Genomic DNA, 22,220 nt, shown 5'->3' on the forward strand with positions numbered 1-22,220 from the left:
GTTGGAGTAAAATGAGGTGATAGTTCATCACACTACTCAGAACGGCGTGCAATTTAAAACTGATGAATTGTTTATTTCTGGAATTCTCCATTTAATATTTTCAGACCACAGTTGACCACGGGCAACTGAAACTGCAGAAAGTAAAACCGACTACTGTGTCTCCTGGTATTGGCCCTGTCATGGTACCTGGGAAGGGCTGTGGCAGCTTGTGTGTAATAAGATGCTCATTCTGGGCTGCTGAAATGGAACCAGGATAAGGTAAGGATTAGCTAGGCTTCCCCAGGTGGAGTTGGCACAACTATTCTGCAATATTAACTTGGAGGGGTGTTTCTTATGTTAGAAGAAGGGAATGCATAGGGTTGAGTTATAGGAATTTTTAAAGTGAGTTAATTCAAAGGCATGAGTATTTGTCATCAGGGCATGAAGCAAAAAGACAGACAGCTGCAGAGTACGGACTTACTTGCAACCACACAAGTGAGGTGAGCCAAGAGCAAAGCAGGAGTCTGTGGTTTCAGTAGAGCCCGTACTGAGCAAGCACTCCCCTTGGTTGCCGTGACAATAGGACCTCTTCCCACGTTTACAATGACATTATCATGTGAAAAAGCACGTACATACCAAGTAAACAGTCAATGCAGAGCAAAACTGTCAGGGAGGAGTTTGGAAAAGGGTTGTGTAACAGATAAAGGATCAGATCACAAGAGAAAGAAATGTAGTTAGGTAGTAAAGAGGTGACATTCTCAGGACTTCTTGGCTTCTACAGACCTGTTGTGTAGGGTGATGGCAGTGTAAAGAATAAACTATACATGTGTGGCTTTACGTCGCCTCACCGCTTCTACCTGATGCCCTCACCGTGTGGAAGGACAACCCAGAGAAGCAGAGTGGGCAGGTCTGTAAGAGCCACGTCCAAGTGTCCATTTCCAGTCTCTCTTTGTTCCATTGGTGGAAGAGGGACAGGATGGCACAATCCTACCAGGTCCACAGCACATGTCTCCATGAGTTTTTATTAAGATGGCCTTTTGCCCCCCCAACTTAGTCCCCAAATTACTTAGGCCTTCAGCTTGTAAAATGGATTGTTTTAAGAAACAGTCCTATAAAATTTGTGAATGAGCCACTCACATTTTTTTCCCAACATTCATTTTAGCACCTACTATGTGCTAGGGCCAGGTGATCCAGCAGTAAACAAGATACGCAGAGTCTCACAGAGCTTATATTCTAGCTAGGGCAAACTGTTAAGAAGCAAATAAACAGGCAAAAAATTCCTTATGATCGTGATGAGTCCCCTAAGGATAAGCTCAAGACACTATAGAAACAGGAGACTCTGACCTGGTATTGGGTCTGAAAACGCTTCCCTGGGGTGTTAAGATTTAGGCTTATACCTTCAGGTTTATCTGGAGTTAGCCAAGCAAATAGAAGGAAAAGCACACCAAGCAAAGAGACAGCATGTGGGAGAGACCCTTGGGCAAGAATGGATGGCGCATTTGAGGGGCTGGAAGAGTACCAGTGTGGTGGGGCCCCCACAAGGGAGGCGGCATGTGGCACAGATTCAGCAGAAGAGTTCAGAAAGGGCCAGATCCCACAGAAAAAGAACCTGTCTGATTCCAATGTCAAGAACAGATGTCCATCCCATCAGAAAGAGTACCTCAACAATAATTTCAATTGAAAGAGGGAAAGTTAGTTGATATTGCTTTAATATCATGGAGAGCAATATCAGTGATCATGTCCATTTGATTTCTTGCCTTTATTGCTGATCATATGAGTCATTTTATGAGAAATATAGAGTTAATCATACCTATACCACAATCCTCTTTTGACTAGCTATTGGATAATTTTCTCCATCTGTATGTGAGGTAAAAGACGGGTTTCGCTGTAAAATGTTTTAATCAAAACAAATATTATATTTCATAAAGAATGTAGGTCTTAAAACCCCCCAAAAGGAGAATTTCATAAAACTTTTCCGAAGGAATTATAGTTAAGATAGCCCATGAACCAGAACTTTCAGGGCATGTAGGTTGAATTTTGATATCTCTGATTAGTTTTTAAACAGACATTTTGATTTCAGTTATCCAAAAGAACATACAATGCTATAATGCTTTGAAACCAAAAGTGTGTTCTCATTTTACTATTAACAATATTAATGGTTCTCTGAAGTCCAGAAGAATTATCAGGGGATCACTTCATAAGTTATATAAATGTCTAAACACTATACTGTCCACCTGAAACTAATATAATACTGAATGTCAACTGAATTTTTTAAATTAAAAAGAAAGTAAGATAAAATCCAGGGACCAATAATTCACATTATTTCATGAAAACACAGTTTTTAATTTTCAAAGAAAATCTTATAATGGTTTATTTTTTAAAAACTGAAAACCGTCAAAGTACCAAAGATAAAATAGACACCAAACTGAGTCACAAAGCTTATAGAAACTCCTCCCCCGCATTCTGAGCTCCATCTGGCATTGATGTCATAATGTCCTAAGTAGTTATAGGACCCACTGGCCAACAGAAAGGAAACTCTGAGGAGACACAGTAAATTACTGAATAAATCACATCATCCCAATGAATTTTATGTTGTATATGTTCTTATCTGGGGTTTTTTCCTCAGAGATTGGTGATGTGACTCCCAGTAATGAAGGTGAGTAAGCATGTCAAGCTTTCACAAAAATAACAGATAAGAAAATGACCCATTATCCTAGAAAATTGGAATGTGAAAATTTTCTATGGAATGATATAAAGTTTATTATTGGAAGTATGGTATAATTTAGAATATAAATCTCTGCCTCAAATACTTTGTGGGGGAAAAAAATACAGTTAGAAAAAGAAAGTAGTAAAAGGAATCAACATATTTTTGCTTTTTTTCAGAGTCTGATACAATTGAAGAAAATGAACAGGAAGAAATTAAGGATAATACACCTGCTAATGAGAAAAATGAGAATCATTATAAAGATATAAAACAATGTAAGTATTTAAAGTTAATAGCAATACATAAATATACAAAAGCTGATTACATTGGTTTGATTTAAACTCTTTTTAAACTCTTACTTTAAAAAAATCATTTTATTTCCTACTTCTTAAATCCTAATTCACCTTATAGACATTTCAGTGTGTAAAATGACGTACTTATTTCCTATAACTTTTTCATGAGACGTTGTGAAGTTTAACAAGGTTCTCTTGGTAATTGCCTATAATCAACATAGGGTTCATTGTAGCATTATGGTTATTTGTGCACATGAGTAACAATTGACTTAATTCTCAGGTGAGTTAACCAAAATTTATTTTGAGATGTGTATGAGTTTCTTAGGGCTGCTGGAACAAAGTGCCACAAAGAGGGTGGCTCAAAGCAAAACTACTTTGTTCTCTCACAGTTCTGGAGGCCAACAATCCAAAATTAAAGTTTTGACTATGACATGCTCTCTCCAAAGTCTTTAGGGGAGGATCTTTCTGTGCCTCTTCCAGCTTCTGATAGACCCAGGCATTCACTGGCTTGTAGCAGCAGAACTCTAGTCTCTGCCACCTTCTTCTCATGGCATCCTTCCTGGGTCTCTGTGTCCAAATTTCCGTCTTCTCATAAAGAACACCATTCAGATTCGATTAGGAGTCCACCCTACTCCAGTGTGACTTCATCTTAACCAATTATATCTATTTCCAAATTAGGTTAAACGTTAAGGTTCTGGGGGTTTGGACTTCAACATCTCTTTTTGGGGGCATACAGGACAAAATTCAACCCATAGCAAAATGACTTTGAGATGTTTGAAATGTCCATTAAACTAGCTTATTCACCATTCTTCACATGGGCTTTCTCTCTATGTCCATATAAGGTCCATCATTCTAAAATGTGAAAAGTTCATAAGACACTTTTGTTAAAAATTCTTTTCAATTAAGATTAAATCTAATTCTGGGATCTTTGTTAACATTAATCAAAGAAAAAATAGAAATACAATCAAGGGGATATATACATATACACTCAAGTATTTAAAAAACTGTAATACATAAATTGTATTTCTATTTTTTTTTTTTTAACATTTTATTTATTTATTTTTTTTTTTTTATTTATTTTTTTAATTAATTTTATTGGGGTGACAATTGTTAGTAAATTTACATAGATTTCAGGTGTACAATTCTGTATTACATCGTCTATAAATCCCATTGTGTGTTCACCACCCAGAGTCAGTTCTCCTTCCATCACCATATATTTGATCCCCTTTACCCTCATCACCCACCCCCCACCCCCTTACCCTCTGGTAACCACTAAATTATTGTCTGTGTCTATGAGTTTTTGTTTCTCATTTGTTTGTCTTGTTCTTTTTGGTTTATATACCACATATCAGTGAAATCATAGGGTTCTCTGCTTTTTCTGTCTGACTTATTTCACTTAGCATTATTCTCTCGAGATCCATCCATGTTGTCACAAATGCTCCTATATCATCTTTCCTTAACGCCGAATAGTATTCCATTGTGTATATGTACCACAACTTCTTTATCCATTCATCTATCGAAGGACATTTTGGTTGTTTCCATGTCTTGGCCACCGTAAACAAAGCTGCAATGAACATTGGCGTACACGTGTCTCTATAGAGAAATGCTTTTATATTTTTTGGGTAGATACCCAGGAGAGCGATTGCTGGGTCATATGGTAATTCTATTCGTAATTTCTTGAGGAACCTCCACACTGCCTTCCATAGCGGCTGCACCAGTCTGCATTCCCACCAACAGTGTATGAGAGTTCCTTTTTCTCCACAGCCTCTCCAACACTTGTTACTATTTGTTTTGTTGATGAAAGCCATTCTGACTGGGGTGAGGTGATATCTCATTGTGGTTTTCATTTGCATTTCTCTGATGATTAGCGATGTTGAGCATTTTTTCATATGTCTATTTGCCATTTGTATATCCTCTTTGGAGAAATGTCTCTTCAGGTCCTCTGTCCATTTTTCAATTGGGTTGTTTGTTTTTTTGTTGTTGAGTTTCATGAGTTCCTTGTATATTTTGGATATTAGCCCCTTATCAGAGGAACTGTTTGCGAAAATCTTCTCCCATTCAGTTGGTTGCCTCATTATTTTGTCAATAGTTTCTTTTGCTGTGCAGAAGCTTTTCAGTTTCATATAATCCCATTTGTTTATTTTAGTTTTTACTTCCATTGCCTTTGGAGTCAAATTCATAAAATGCTCTTTGAACCCAAGGTCCATAAGTTTAGTACCTATGTTTTCTTCAATGCAGTTTATTGTGTCAGGTCTTATGCTTAAGTCTTTGATCCATTTTGAATTAATTTTGGTACATGGTGACAGATAGCAGTCCAGTTTCATTCTTTTGCACGTAGCTATCCAATTCTGCCAGCACCATTTATTGAAGAGGCTGTCTTTCGTCCATTGTATGTTTTTAGCTTCTTTGTCAAAAATTATCTGTCCATATTTATGTGGTTTTATTTCTGGGTTCTCAATTCTATTCCATTGGTCTATGTGTCTGTTTTTCCGCCAATACCAAGCTGTTTTGATTATTGTAGCCCTGTAGTACAAGGAAAAATCAGGGAGTGTGATACCTCCAGTATTGTTCTTTTTTTTTAATATTGCTTTGGCTATTCGGGGTCTTTTGTGGTTCCAAACAAATCTGATGATTTTTTGTTCTATTTCTTTAAAAAATGCCATTGGAATTTTAATGGGGATTGCATTAAATCTGTATATGGCTTTGGGTAATATGGCCATTTTAACTATGTTGATTCTTCCAATCCATGAGCACGGAATGTCTTTCCATTTCTTTGTGTCTTCTTCAATTTCTTTCAAAAATGTCTTATAGTTTTCAGCATATAAATCATTCACATCCTTGGTTAAGTTTATTCCTAGGTATTTTATTCTTTTTGCTGCAATTGCAAAAGGAATTGTTTTTTCTATCTCTTTTTCTGAGATTTCATTGTTGGTATATAGGAAAGCAATGGACTTTTGTACGTTGATTTTGTAGCCAGCAACTTTACTGTATTCATTGATTGTTTCTAATAGCTTTTTGGTGGAGTCTTTAGGGTTTTCTATATATAGCATCATGTCATCTGCAAAGAGTGACAATTTAACTTCTTCATTCCCAATTTGGATGCCTTTTATTTCTTTCTCTTGCCTGATAGCTCTGGCGAGGACTTCCAACACTATGTTGAAAAGCAGAGGTGATAGGGGACAACCTTGTCGTGTTCCTGAATGTAGAGCAAAGGGCTTCAGCTTTTCACCATTAATTATGAGATTAGCTGAGGGCTTGTCGTATATGGCCTTTATTATGTTGAGGTATTTTCCTTCTATACCAATTTTAGTAAGTGTTTTAATCATAAATGGATGTTGTATCTTATCAAATGCTTTTTCTGCATCAATTGATAGAATCATATGATTTTTGTCCTTTATTTTGTTTATGTGATGTATCACATTGATGGATTTGCGAATGTTGAACCATCCTTGTGCCCCGGGGATGAACCCCACTTGGTCGTGATGAATAATCTTTTTAATGCATTGTTGTATTCGATTTGCTAGAATTTTGTTTAGGATTTTAGCATCTGTATTCATCAGAGATATAGGTCTGTAGTTTTCTTTTTTTGTGTTGTCCTTACCAGGTTTTGGTATCAGGGTAATGTTGGCCTCATAAAATGAGTTAGGGAGTACTGACTGTTCTTCAATTTTTTGGAAGAGTTTGAGCAGGATTGGTATTAGATCCTCTTTGAAGGTTTGGTAGAATTCACTGGTGAAGCCATCTGGTCCAGGACTTTTGATTTTGGGAAGGTTTTTGATGACTGATTCAATTTCGTTACTGGTGATCGGCCTGTTAAGATTTTCCAGTTCTTCATGATTCAGCCTTGGAAGGCTATATGTTTCTAAGAACTTGTCCATTTCTTCTAAGTTATTAAATTTGGTGGCATATAGTCCTTCATAGTATTCTTGGATAATCCTTTGTATTTCTGTGGTGTCCGTGGTAACTTCCCCTTTTTCATTTCTGATTTTGTTAATTAGTGTCTTCTCTCTTTTTATCTTAGTGAGTCTAGCCAAGGGTTTGTCGATTTTGTTAATCTTTTCAAAGAACCAGCTTTTTGTCACATTAATTTTTTCTATTGTCTTTTTGTTCTCTATTTCATTTAGTTCTGCTCTGATTTTTGTTATTTCCTTTCTTCTGCTGACCTTGGGTTTCGCTTGTTCTTCTTTTTCTAGTTTTTTAAGGTGTAACATGAGGTTATTTATTTGGGATTTTTCTTGTTTCTTGAGATAGGCCTGTAATGATATAAATTTCCCTCTTAAAACTGCTTTCGCGGCATCCCAAAAATTTTGGTAGGATGTATTTTCATTGTCATTTGTTTCTATGTATCTTTTGAGCTCTCCTCTAATTTCTTCTTTGACCCAGTCGTTCTTTAAAAGTATGTTGTTTAATCTCCATGTATTTGTGTTTTTTCCTGCTTTCTTTTTGCAGTTGATATCCAATTTCAAAGCTTTGTGATCAGAGAATATGCTTGGTATGATTTCAATCTTCTTAAATTTGCTGAGGCTGATTTTGTGTCCCAATATATGGTCTATCCTTGAGAATGTTCCATGTACACTAGAAAAGAATGTATAGTCTGATGTTTTAGGATGAAGTGCTCTATATATGTCAATTATGTCCAATTCATCTAATGTGCCATTTAGGGCTGCGATTTCGTTATTTATCTTCTGTTTGGATGATCTATCCATAGCTGTCAATGATGTATTTAAGTCCCCTAGTATAATTGTGTTTTGGTCAATTTCTCCCTTTAGTTCTGTTAGTAGTTGCTTGGTATATTTCGGTGCTCCCTGATTGGGGGCATAAATATTGATGACTGTTATGTCTTCTTGTTGTATAGTCCCCTTTACCATTATGAAATGTCCATCTTTGTCTCTTGTTATCTTTTTCACCCTGAAGTCTGTTTCATCGGAAATCATTATGGCAACACCTGATTTTCTCTGGGTACCATTTGCTTGGAGAGTCAATTTCCACCCTTTCACTTTGAGTCTATGCTTGTCCTTGTAGCTGAGATGTGTCTCTTGTAGGCAGCATATGGTTGGGTTTAGTTTTTTGATCCAATCTGCTACTCTGTGTCTCTTTATTGGTGAGTTCAGTCCATTTACATTTAGGGTGACTATTGATATGTGAGGATTTCCTGTCATTCTGTCTTTAGTTTTCTGGTAAGGCTGTGTCTCCATTGTTTCTTTGCCTTTTTGTTGTTGTCTGTTATTTCTGTGTGGTGGTATTCTATGATGTTTCCCTCTGTTTCTTCTTTTATTACAGTATATATTTCAGATTTGGATGTTTTTTGAGTGGTTACCCTTGAGTTTATGTAAAAGAAAGTTTGATATTTAGAGTATTCCAGTTTCTTCAGTACGCTTACTTTCTCTATTCCCATATTCCAGTTCAGGCCTTTACGCTCCCCCTTTTTAGTTTTGGTTGCCACAAGTTGTCCCTGTTGATGGTGGTCTAATAGCCTCCTTTAGTATTTCTTGTAGTGCAGGTCGTGTATTAGAAAATTCCCTCAGCTTCTGGATGTCTGGAAAGGTCTTTATTCCTCCTTCATATCTAAAGGAGATCTTTGCTGGATATATTATTCTTGGCTCATGATTTCTCTCTTTCAATAGTTTGAATATTTGGTTCCATTCCCTCCTAGCTTGTAGAGTTTCTGCTGAAAAATCTGATGATAATCTAATGGGCTTTCCTTTGTAAGTTACCGTCTTCTTTTCCCTGGCTGCCTTGAGGATTCTTTCTTTGTCATTGATTTTAGACAGCTTCAATACAATGTGCCTTGGAGAAGGCCTGTTGGGATTGAGGTAATTAGGTGTTCTATTTGCTTCTTGGATTCGAGGATCCAGTTCTGTCCACAAGTTTAGGAAGTTCTCATCGACGATTTGTTTGAATATATTCTCTGTTCCCTTCCCTCTTTCTTCTCCTTCTGGTATGCCCATTATTCTTATATTGCTCTTTCTGATGGAGTCCGAAAGTTCTTGTAGAGTTCTTTCATTTCTTTTAAGTCTCAAGTCTCTTTCTTCTTCCCTCTGTGTAAATTCCAGGTTCCTATCTTCGATGTCACTGATTCTTTCCTCCATCTGGTCAACTCTACTACCTAAGCTGGATATTTTATTGTTAATTTCTTCTATTGAGTTCTTAATCTCCAGAAATTCTATTTGGTTCTTTTTCAAGATTTCAATCTCTTTTGTAAAATGCTCATGGTGTTCTTTGATTGTGTTTCTGAGTTCATTAAACTGCCTTTCTGTGTTTTCTTGCATCTCGTTCAGTTTTTTCAGAATTGCGATCTTGAATTCTCTGTCATTTAAATCACAAAGGTCCATATCTCTAAGTTCCTTTTCTGGAGACTTTTCACTTTCTTTCTGAGCTATCTTGTTGCCTTGGTTATTCATGGCAATCACTGATTTACTATTTCTCTTCCTAGACATCTACAGGAGTGTCTTCTGCAACAGGTTGATAGGTATGCGAAGAGCTTTTGGAGTTCCAAAGCTCTTTCTGCACCAGATTCAGAGCCCGTTTGTTTCAGCAGTTCTGTTTACTCCTGCAGGGATCCGCCCAGATAGGTGGGGCTAGGGGCGGGGTGAGTTGTGAGAGGTGGCCCAAAGCAATGGCGGCGACCACCACCACAGCCAGTCCTGCTTCCACAGCTCCCTCCCCTTTGCCAGAACTAGTTGAGCTGCGAATCTGTATCTGCGGTCCACAGTTCTCAGAGCAGCAAATATTCTGTCCTTTGATCCGACACTGCTACTTTATCGCTTCTAGCACCGGGCAGGTGGGGGCGGGGTGAGCTCTGGGAGGGTAGGGAGGGGGCGGCTAGTCTCCGTGCCTAAGGCTTCTGTTCTCCGCTCGGCAGTGAGGGCTTAAACCACCGATTTCAGCCCTCTTCCCTCAGTCTTTGCTCCGAGGTCTGCCGTGAGCGAGCGTTGGGTTCAGCGGTTTTGTATGCTGCCCCCTCAGCCCTGTGGGCCGTAAGCGGAGCCCTAGCAGTCCGAGTCCTTCCCTCTCCCGCAGGTGCGGAAGATCCGGGCGCAGCGGGCTCCGAGCACTGAGCTAGGTCTGTGTCCTGCGCCCGCGCGGCTCCGTCTCCGCACTTCTCCTCTCCCTCCTCCCCCGCTCGAGCGATTCACCCACCTGGAGGTGAATTCAGTAGTCGGCCTCTTCGTCTTCCCTGTCTGCTGTGCAAGGAGTCCTTTGTGGAGTTATTGTTGTCCGATTCGTTGTAACTTCCAGGGGAGCGTTACAGAGGCTCACCTCACGCCGCCATTTTTCTCCTCTCTTTTTTTAGTATATCTATTTTTTCTTTGATGAAATGTTATCCGTTTTTTATAGGGGAAAAAAATCCCTGATGCTCAGAGAGGTCAACTGCCAAGTTTCATAGCCATCAAGAAACAGAATCTGTTGTGAGGGGTGAAATGTCTAACTATTGCATTGTTTTGTACACCTGAAACTAAAAAAAAAAAATCTGGAGTGGTGTGTAATCTATCCACCACCAGGCTGCCTCTACTGTGTGTGTGAAATGAGGCAATCATTTCTTTTTCAGGATGTACTTCTATTTTGAATTACCCAGAGGGTAAATACATCAAAAGCTTGATGATTACTTTAAAAGAAAAATAATCTTCCTTAAACACACACACACACACACACACACACACACACACACAGGCATTTATATAAAAACAAAAAAGGGATCATACTGAAGAAGTGTATTATGACTTATTTTTCTCATTTAACAACTCTAGAGTTTGTTTCTCATCTACCTCATTATTTTTAATGGATACATAATATTGCATAGAATGATGTTCCATAATTTCTCACTGTCTTTTAAAGAATTATATTATGGGCAGTTTTTCCTTTGTACGGTCTTCTCATGTACCCTTGGGTCTACCTCTCTTTGGATGGATTCCAAGTACTGGAATTGTTGAGTAAAGGGTAAATCTTTAAAAATATTGATAGAAACCACCAATTGCCCTCCAAAAAGTATCTAGCAATTTACATTCCCCACAAATGCTCCACAATCTCACATACAATGAATAGTGTTAATCATATTTTGTGCCTAAGTAAGAAATTTTCATTCCTCTTTTAATTTTCATTCTGATTACTGTGAAGTTCAGTATTTTTCTCTGAATTTATTGGGCATTTAATTTCTACTTCTGTGATTTGTATGGTCCTATCCTTGACTTACTTTTCTATTAGACCGGTATTTTCATTTATTTGTAGGGGATTTTTTTTTATATTTAGTATATTAATCTTTTCTCTGTGGTAAAAGTAACAAGTATTTTCTCCAAGGCTGTTGCTTATCTTTAAACCTATTTAGGTATCTTAATCACAAAGAAATTTTAAAATTTTATAAAATCAATTTTTGAGTAATTCCTTTACAATTTCTGCATTTTGTGTGTTTCTTAGATAGGCCTTATCCAATTCAAGATATTAAATTATTTTCCTAGCTTTTTAAAATAGTTTCATGTTTTTTATTTTTTAACTCTTAGGTCTTAAGTTCAGTTATTGTTGTATATGGCATAAAATACTCTTAAAACGTTATGTTTTTCAAGGAAGCTCACCAAGTGTCTAATAACAATTCCCTACCGATGTGAAACTCAGATTTAATATAATCTAAATTCTCATTCAAAATTTAGTTCATTGCTATCTTTTTGTTGTTTCTTTGATCTGTCTTTCCCTGCAAAAATACCAGTGTTTTAATTTTTATACTTTTATATATACATATAAATGTTGGGCTGTGACTTCCTTTCTTGTCCTCCATAGATCTGGCTCAGAAATTTCTCAAAAATTATGATATGTTAACAGAACTGTTTTGTGTATGCCTGTGTGTTTGTTTGTGTGTGTGTGAGTATACGTACGTATTAAACACATATTCATTCATGTGTGTATAAAGTTTTCTGTCATTTCCTGAGATTTTGGAAAGAGGAGACGTGTGTATGTTCGTTCTGCCATCTTGATCTAATTTACTTTGGTTCTGATTAGGTAGATATGTCCATTAATTTTGAATTACAACCAACCGCACTGACAACTCAAATGTGAATGTATATGGAAGACCTTGATTGTTGTTGAAGCATATACTTCTTAAGCTAAACTGTTCTATAGTCTAACAGAAGATTCAAGGGCAAATGAATGCTTTTTACTTGACTTTTGTAGTGTCAATACAAACAGTGATAATATTACACATCTATAATACAAATCTACTTCAGCACCTATTATGCACTTAAATATTTTTTTCTATAAATTCCTCAATAATTTCTTCTCAGAAAGAGTCATTTAGCAAAAAGAAACTAGTTTACCTTTTTTCCCCATGAATTTTGAACCTATACCTTATTTTGCCTCACTTCCTTATTTTGTAGATGAAGAATGTCTCAAGTATTTTATTATTCTTTTTTTGCAATTAGTGCATATGTTTTAAGAAAAAAAATCAGATGCAGAAAAATGTAAAGGAACAAGAAGTGACTTAGCTAGCTGCTGAAAACTTTGATCTTATGTTTTCAGATGTATTCACAACACAAAATCCAAATGGCACCCAGTCTGAAATATCCGTGAGAGCAACAACTGATCTGAATTTTGCTCTAAGAAACTGTAAGTACTGAAAAGCACTGTTGCAAATATGAAAAGCCCTTAAAGCAAGACTTGAAATAGTGCTAAAGAGTATTGGGCAGAAAAAGCTCTTAGTGGAGCTATCAGAAGTCTTAGTTCCTACATAAGTAGACTTTATGTCTATTGCACTGATAAATTCAGAAGGCAAGGAGGGTCTCACATTCCTTGGCCTCATATTTTTGGTTTGCATGGAAATAAAAATTAAATAACTAAATTTAGGACTCTAAAAAATTACATGTCTCTCTTAGACCCACATTTTTATTCCTTTCTGCTTTACACCTTCAGCTTCAAATGCTTCTTATTTACTTTTTTGCATCTTTCCAACAAACATAACTATTTCATATAGATAAAAGTGTTGCCAGCGTGTGACTTTGGAGGCCACTAAAAGTCTCCAAAGTACATATAACACACCTTTCACCTTGACATGTCAACAGCTCATATCTATGAAACACACAAGCATAAAAGAAGACAAGGAAAAGAGGATGAAAGTCAATAGGAAAAAATGTGTGTGAGTTTGGCAATTTCAATATTGGTAAAAGCCAGACTCAGTAATGCCAAATTATTAATAAAGTTACTTGATAATAATGGAATATTTTGAGCAATTTCAACCCTTGGGACATAAATTCGATAGGGGCTTTTCAAGGACATACATTGTTAGACAAATGACTCATGGGAATTTTGCTTGTACAAGCAAAAAACATCTTGAGTTGTTTGGGACAAGACACAGAGTCTGTTTAAGAAAATAGAGCAGGTACCTCAAATTTCCTTAGGAGATGGATTATTGAGGGCTCATTATTGAGGACCCATGGAAAAGATATCAAAACCCTAACTTCTGTTACCACAATTCAGGTCCCCAAAGGATTGTCAAAGAAAGTTGGATTGGAATAAACTGTTGAATTAGGCTCTGAGAGAGGGTGACAAGCTGACATGGATGGGACATTGTATAGGAAGGAGCGAGCCTCTGAAGGAGATTGAAATCTTTGGAATAATTTTGACTAAATTCTGTTAGTCCCTAAAATTCTGAGGGCAAGGTGGGTAGCTGAGGCAATCCACTTTTCTAAGTAAGTAAGAGAGTTGCACAGCAGAATTTAAGGATTGCTTGCTTACCAGTTGTTCCAGTCCTGCCGGAATCAGTGTCAACTCTGGAAACAGATTCTCTTTTTCACTCTTTTTTGCCAACAAGATACTGCAATGTTGCTGTTTGTAGGCTCAGGCTGAAATCATTCTGCCTCTCAGGAGGACTCCCGCTACGGTGGCATTGCCTGGGTTGCATGTGGAACGTTACTGGCTCCTGCATTTGGCAATGATAACTGAAATTTCAGGCCGACTTCATGGCAGGAAATATGGTCCTCCAGTCATAATTGTCCCCAAATACACTCTTCCCAATATACGTCCAGAAGGACACATTATAGAATGAGATATGTACTAAATCATGCCTGCCAATCCTTGATTTGTAGCCCCACATCTTTATATCCAAAACTCTGTTTTGAGTAGTAAACGTGCATATGTTTCCAATTTACAAGGACACTGATGCTGCCTCCCTTTTCATGTCATTACACCGACCAGCATCCAAGCTGTCCTGGGCTGATAGTATCCCTTCAATGTCTGTGCAGGAACCATCAGAAACCATGTATCTAATCCAATAGACCGTCCTTACCCCTGAGGGAAGCTTGTGGCCCCAAGCGCCCAGCTTTTCTTCTGTCTTGCAGCACCTCAGGCAACCCATTATCCCCAAAACTTTATTCTTTCTTGCCCTTCCTTTAAGTTATCTCAAAAAAAATGTCAATATTGTTCTCTTTGGTGTTTTCCTCTCTCCCTTTCTTTGTTCCATGTTTTTTAGCTTAAAAATATACCTAATCACAGATGTGGAGTCGATATTTTTAAACGCTGATAATGCATTATCCCTTTTCCTAGATAAACTCATCAATGAAACAACTGTACCACCTCCTGGAAAACCCAGTGAAGAATATCCTAAAGAACCCTCTGAAAAATCTTTACAAAGTATTAAAGATACTACACTGTAGTCATACCTGGAGCATATCATTATATGAGTAAAATTTTCTTTCACTACTCTGAGTATTTCAAAAAGTAATAGCATGCTTAAAGAATTTATACTGCTACAATTTAAAGTCACTGTAAAATCTTTTAATGGTGAAAATCTAAGTCAACTTTCAGATGTATCTGGCAAGGGGTAGGAAATGAGCTCTTTTCAAAATGCAATTTTATTTTATAAAATGTATTACCTTTATGTAAATATATAAATGTATATTTGTATTTATTATAATACGTAGACATATATATAAATATAAATTATAAATTTACATTTATATAAATATTTACTACATTTTAATAAGTCCATAAAAATTTCTACCTGCTTGAAGAATAAACTTTTTCCTCTACACAGAGTCAATTATTAGTGTTTCCTAAGATTATTTGGGGTGGGGAGGGTTGGTAGTGAAAGGTTGCAAAATCGAAATCATCGTTTTATTTTCCTGCCAAGCATATTTTTCCTTATAAAATATTTGTGAAACCATAACAATGCAGGATGTCTCTCCTCTAAGGTCTTGAATGGGTGGTTTAATTGAAGACAGTGGACCTGTCATTACATGAAACCCTATTTTCTCCAGTTCATGCAATCCAAGTATGTTCCTAATATGATTACGCTGAATTCATTTGCATCTGCAACACTACTAAAAATAAAACCCTTATTCACTTTTTTGATCTATTTGAAAATACAAATCCGATCATCGTGGTATTTTTCTTCTTCCATGTCTTTAGTAATCGACACTAAAGTTTTAGTTTACCACAAGTAAGTGAAGAAGAAAATACTAAAGAACCCTCTGAACAAAGTATTCAAAGTATTACAGTTAGAACTCTATAGTCATACCTGGAGTATATCATTTTATGAGTAAAATTTTAAGTTTCACCACTTAAATTTAAAGTCTAACTTCTTAACCAGGCATTCAAGTCTGAAATGATCTGACCATTGAATAACTTTCCAGCCTCATGTCTGGTCACATGCCCCATCCACATATTTTACTCCAGATTATGTGAAGCTCCAAGAGCTTACGGAACCTGCTCACGATTCTGAGTTTGCTCACAGTGGAATCACCACTCCCTCGCCTCTTTGCCTGGCAAACAATTTCTAGTCCTCCAACCCTATACTGAAACATCATCTCCCTTTCAAAGGGTTTCCAGCTTTTGCAAGTTGAATTTGGTCCCAATGTTCATACCGCCTGTGCATTTCCTATAAAACCCTCCTTATCCTACAACATAATTAACAATGATTGTCTGCTTTCGAAATCAAGTATGTGTTCCTTGAGCATTAAGACGTGTGTCTTGTTCATTTCTGAAACTTTAGTGTCAACCACAGCGTCTGGCACAGGGTAGGAGCTCAAGCTATAGCTGCTAAATGACTAAACTAATAAACAATTGAATGAATGTTCTATCACAAATATACTAAAGCCAAATTACCTTATTTTGTTACCTTGTTCTATTTTGTTTCTTAAACAGAATCAACTCAGGGTCCAAATGAGCCTGCATTTTGGACAATGTTAGCTAAAGGTAAACTCGTAGTAGGTAGCCGGGAAAATGTTTTGTTTTTCTAAAGTCTTATGTAAGAAAGCCAAGGTTGGTGTAAATAGTTCTAATACTAAGAATTAATGTCAACCTTTTGCTGCCATCATCACATGTAAACAAATGCAAGGCAAACCCAGAAAGTGAATCAAGTGTCACACATTTTCTGATTCTCCTCCTAAAAGTTTTATTCTTCTACGAATGTTGCAATCTAATCATTCAATTTTATTTATGATTAAAAATTTTAAATAAGTCTCTTGCTCAATATAGTCTCTGTTGTGTCGGAAACAATATGCATGTGAGCACGTGGAGATGCCTGAATAAATGCAAAATACATATCAAAATATGAGCATGCATAAAATTAATGTACGTATCATAAATGTATAAGCATGCATTTAAATGTAATGTGCATACCATATACCAGGGGTGCCACAAAAAATATATACACGTAACTTGTATTTACCTTTTGTTATTGGTGTATGTTGAGTATTACAATTTTAATACAGTTTTTTCCTTTCTTAAAATATGTATACTTTTTTTGGTACCCTTTCTGTATGTCTGCATGTATAAATGTAATATGTATATCATATAAAGACGCACACATGTATAAATGTGATATCACACACCTATACGCATGCATTATAAATGTGAAATAGATACCATATTCAGTCCATCTTCATTATTTGCAGATTCTGTACTTGAGAATTTATTGGCATCTAAAATTTATCTGTAACCCTCCCCCTCCAAAATCATTACTTGCAGCACTTTCGGTCCTTTGTGGACATGCTCAGAGCAGCAAAGAATTTTAATTGCCAGTTGCTCACATTTCCAGCTAAGGTAGAACAAGGCAACAGTCTGCTTTCTTTCTTCAGGTCTCATACTGTAAATAAGTGTCCTTTTCATGGTCTAGTTAGGGCCATGTGGATTTTGTGCTTTCTGTTGGTGACCCCCAAGGGTAGTATTAAAATGCTGGCTAGTGTTGCACAGCCTGAGAGAGTGTGGGGTAACCTTATGGAGAAAACGTGTATGTTAGATAAACTTTTTTTAGGCAGGAGTTACAGCGCTGTTGACTCTGAGTTCAGTGTAATGCATCAGCCATATGCGCTGAAATAGAGTGTCTTTAAACAGAAACACATAAAACAAGCATTTGTAGTGACCAGTTGATGGAAATGCTGTGACCAGAGGCTCACAGGAACCAAACCCTGTGTTTGCCCTGGGAGCAGCGGCTCTGTATTCACTAATTCAGTGTTCATGTGACTTGATAGAAAATAAGGACCATGAACAATGAGAACAAACGGTATATCACACACACACACACAATTTCAGTAAGTGAATTTTGTTTACCATAACACCAATTTGTTATTTTAACAGCTATAAATGGAACACCAACTGGTGATATTGGAGAAGAAAAAGATCAATTATTTCACCCAATTCCAAGTAAGAACAAAATACTTCAATTAAATGAATACATAAATACTTGCACACGTTTTAGTGTCTGCATGGTGGTACTGTTTCCCCTAGTAAAGGTGTAGTGTATGTGGCAGCTACAATTCCCATCAGAGAGGACATTCATTGTTTAGGAAAGCCTTGGTTCCTAAGCGTTGTTCTCATTACCATAGCGCAGGGGACTATTTCCATTCGCCTGTTTTGTAACTTCTCTTCCCGAAACAGATAAACCAAATGGGGTAGTAGGCAGGTGAATAATATATAGAATGCAGTATGCTTTTTTAATAGGTAGACTTTATTTTTAGAGCAGTTTTGGGCTTACAGCGGAATTGAGCAGGAAGTACAGAGTTCTCAAATATTCCCCCTGCTTTGTTTCCTCTCTAACCAAAACCTGCTTTGGTGTGGTACAGTTTTCATCATTGATGAGCCAATATTGATACATTATTATTAACTAAAGTCAATAGTTTACATTAGGGTCCACTCTTTGTGTTGTACAGTCTATGGGTTTTGACAAATGCATAATGTCACGTGTCCACCATTGCAGTAACATACAGAATAGTTTCACTGCCTTAAACATCCCCTGTCCTCCATCTGTCCATTCCTCTCTCACCCCACCTCCTGGAAACCACTGATCTTTTCACTATCGCTATAGTTTTGCCTTTTCCAGAACATCATATAGTTGGAAATATATGGTATTTAGCCTTTTCAAACTGTCTTCTTTCGCTTAGTAATAGGCACTTAAGATTCCTCCATATCTTTTCATGACTCGATAGTTCATTTCTTTCCATCACCAAATAATATCCCATTGTGTGGATGTACCAGTTTGTTTATCCATCCACCTACTGAAGGACATCCTGGTTGCTTCCAAGTTTTTGGCAATTATGAATAGAGCTGCTGCTAATAAACACTCATGTGTAGGTTTTTGTGTGGACATAGGTTTTCAACTTATTTGGGTCGATACCAAAGATTGGGATTGCTGGATTGTGTGGTAAGACTATCGTTAGCTTTGTCAGAAACTGCCAAATTGTCTACCAAAGAGGCTGCACCATTTTGCATTCTCACCAATAGTGAATGAGAGAATTTCTGTTGCTGAATGCAATAGTTTTCATTAATGGATTAACTGTGTTTATCTGAGTATAAGAACTCCTGATTTGAATGGAAAATTCATGACAAGGTAATATATTAATGTCCCCCAAACCTCTGTCCTACAAATAAACTGTTGAAAAAGAAACTCTGGTAATGGATCTAGGTCCTGTCACATCAGCTCTGCATTGGATTATTTGACAAGGACAGCCACTTGTTTTGCAGTGCTTCAAGAAAATGGAGAGAGTCTTCTACATATAGAAGAGCTATATGTAGGAATGACAAATGCTGGGCCACTTGAGAAATATTTTGTCTTTTCAAGTAATGAAATTGAGCATGACTAATTTTCTATGATGTATGGAGAACATAGTATTATATATGCCAGGTGCTTTAAAACATACAGTATTATGTTAGTCCTCACAGCAACTCAATGAAGTTGGTATTATCTCCATTTTACAGATGAGAAAACTGAGGCTTACAGAGGAATCCTGCCCAAACTTGTAATTTAGCTTTTCTGTAATTTCCACTGGTTAGGAATTCCAAACCCTTCTGTAGTTTTGACCAGCACCTTGATAAATAAAATGTACTATAAGCACACCTCTTTGCAAAAACCCTTTTAGGGAGTAGCAAAGCAATTCAGAAGCACAGCGCATTTTAACATAATTTGTTTCATTATTCTTAAAATAATCTGCCTCAAAGTCAAGATATCAGTCTTTGACAATTGTACACATTTCACTCCACTTGGTTTAAGATTGCACTTTGAGACAATTACAATTTTATAAATCTGAGAATATGGACGTGAGAGCTTGTCACTACTCATTACCTAGAAAATAGTGGAACTTTTGGGAGGATGTTTGGGGAGACGGAAGAAATATCAACATGGCCATTTAAAGTCACCATTAAATACAGGTGTATTATGTCAGTCATATATTCAGAAAAAAATATGAAATTTGGCACTGAGGATATACTTTCATTAATATGAGTTCTGACAATTAAGTTCACCAGCTTTGTTGCAATGATGTTGCTAAACTTCTTTGATGTCAGAGGGATTATTCATTATGAATTTGTACAAACAGTTAACCAAGTTTACTATTTGAAAGTGTTGAAAAGTTTGTGTGAAAAAGTTAGACAACCTGAAGTTTTTGCAACAAGTCATGGCTCTTGCATCACAACAACGCACCAGCTCACACGGCACTGTCTGTGAGGGAGTTTTTAGCCAGTAAACAAATAACTGTATTGGAACACCCTCCCTACTCACCTGATCTGGCCCCCAGTGACGTCTTTCTGTACCTGAAAATAAAGGAAATATTAAAATGAAGACATTTTGATGACATTCAGGATATCAAGGGTAATATGATGACAGCTCTGATGGCCATTCCAGAAAAAGAGTTCCAAAATTGCTTTGAAGGGTGGACTAGGTGCTGGCATCGGTACATAGCTTCCTAAGGGGAGTATTTCAGGTGTGACCATAGTGATATTCAGCAATGAGGTATATAGCACTTTTTCTAGAATGAGTTAGCGAACTTAATTGTCAGACCTTGTAAATTTAGTAGAAAGACTTTAGACTCTAGATCCAGACATTATTTCTATTACATAACTTATTTTATAAAGTTACATAAGTTCCCATTTCTTTTGCATCAAGTATGGTAGGTCTGATCTCACTAATAAAATAGCACCTGGTACACCATTTTTTTAACAGAAAAATCAATGCATGTCCTAACAGAAGTGTATCTTTCTCTTTTGAAGGATGAATCCCTTGTGTGTAAATTCGTCACATTTTTTAATAGTAATCTCTTTAGAGTTTTGAACTGGTTTTTATTAATCAAAGAGGAAGTCTGTTACATATACATTTTAATATCTGGTAACCTGGATTGAAACCAGATTTTGCCACTTAACTAGCTCTGTGCCATGGGCAGATTCATAAACTTCTGTGATCCTGTAAAGTGGAGCTAGGAACAGCTGCTCCAGGATTGCTCTGAAGGTTAAATGGATATAGTTAAGAGCACTTGGCCTTAGGGAGTAGCCTAGAGCCTTCTCCTTTGCATTGCCTGAGGGTAGAGGTGTGAGCCTTAAATTTTCTCAATGGTGAAAGGCTTCTCTGCAGTTGCTTTGCAATCCTTACTCCTCCAAAAAAACATGCTGAATGCAGTTACTCTTTCCCATTGCATTTTCCTTCTTTCCTCTCAGGTTCTGATTTGAATGCTACAAATGAAGAAAACCAAGCAGGGCTGCAGGAAGTCAAGTTAAAGTTAATGCTAGGCATCTCATTGCTGACCCTCCTCCTTTTTGTCATCTTCTTGGCAGTATCTAGCTCCTTGCTGTACAAACTGAAGACTGAGTAAGTCTGCAGACCTCTGGAGTCTCTATATAACATATATGACTCTCTCACCCTCCTCTCTAATAGATTGTTAGGAAAACGTGACTCCTTCATTTATCCAGAAGGTATTCAGTTGGCTCCACTTCTCCTATTGAGAAAGAAGCATGGGTTGTCTCTCAGGGAATATCCTACGAGAACATTTATGTCCCCCAATATTTTAAATAGTCATCCAGAAATAGAAATCACCCTAGTCAACTGGAAAGGCTATACAGAATCTAGCTATGCATGCTTTTTTGATAGCCTTGGAACAAAAGGGCTATGAACTCTATTCTAAATAGCATATCTGCTTAGGGTCTAACATTTTTAAATTAGTTTCAGGTGTACAAATCAACATAATAGACATTTACAAAGTGATAACCCCCTCCTGCAAGCTACTACCCCTCTGACATCTTATATAGCTGTTACAATACCATTGACTATCTTCCTTATGCTGTACTCCACCTCCCGTGACTATATATGTATATTTTTTCTTACATTTTTCATTCATTTATATAGTGTTATATCAAGTATCAATATATTGGACAGAATTCATACACTGTTTTAATTTTTGTGATGCTTTTTTTAGTTGAGCTTCAAAAGAGTTGATTTAAAACAACTCTTGATATATGTTTTCTTTTTTCAGTTATAAAATGAAAGATGAAAGTGAATACTCCATCAACCCAGAGCTTGCAACTCTGTCTTACTTTCAACCATCAGAAGGCATATCAGACACATCTTTTTCTAAGAGTGCCGACAGCAGCACATTTTGGGCCACCGCTTCTTCAGAAGTGAGAAAATCAGACATAGGGCCGAAATCTAGAATGACGGACATGATTTCCACAGCCTCAGAAGATGACATGGGCTTGAATGACGAGCAAAACTTATTTCAGAATGAGGAAGCTGGCGTTGATGAAAAGACTTAAATTTTTGTAATGAAAAAAGTATCTTTCTTTGTGACTCACATTAATATCATGATTTGGAAACTGCTGAGATTTAAATTTTCTGGTATCTTAAAAGGACACATTCAATAAAATTCTCAGCTATAAAAATTATTTAACGCAAAAAATACAAGGAAATAATTTAAGGTGTGGAAAATTCATCGAGTAAAAATAATACTGGAAAATGACATATGAAAAGTATTCACTCTAGGCTTGTTCATTTTTAAATGAGGACA

General features: G+C 36.8%; 1 protein-coding gene across 1 annotated transcript; it reads left to right on the forward strand.

Annotated features, from left to right (window-relative positions):
• Positions 1–1,465: 1,465 nt before the first annotated feature.
• On the forward strand, positions 1,466–21,969 carry EQTN (equatorin; the record flags this gene model as incomplete). The annotated part of the gene is made up of 7 exons (XM_081065914.1): positions 1,466–1,635; positions 2,628–2,635; positions 2,863–2,958; positions 12,481–12,567; positions 14,500–14,586; positions 20,878–21,028; positions 21,690–21,969. The coding sequence occupies 7 exons, from the start codon at positions 1,466–1,468 to the stop codon at positions 21,967–21,969; spliced, it is 879 nt and encodes a 292-aa protein (XP_080922040.1).
• Between the last annotated feature and the right edge of the window lie 251 nt (positions 21,970–22,220).

Source organism: Rhinolophus hipposideros, assembly GCF_964194185.1.
Source record: "Rhinolophus hipposideros genome assembly, chromosome: 11".
Lineage (NCBI taxonomy): Eukaryota > Metazoa > Chordata > Mammalia > Chiroptera > Rhinolophidae > Rhinolophus > Rhinolophus hipposideros.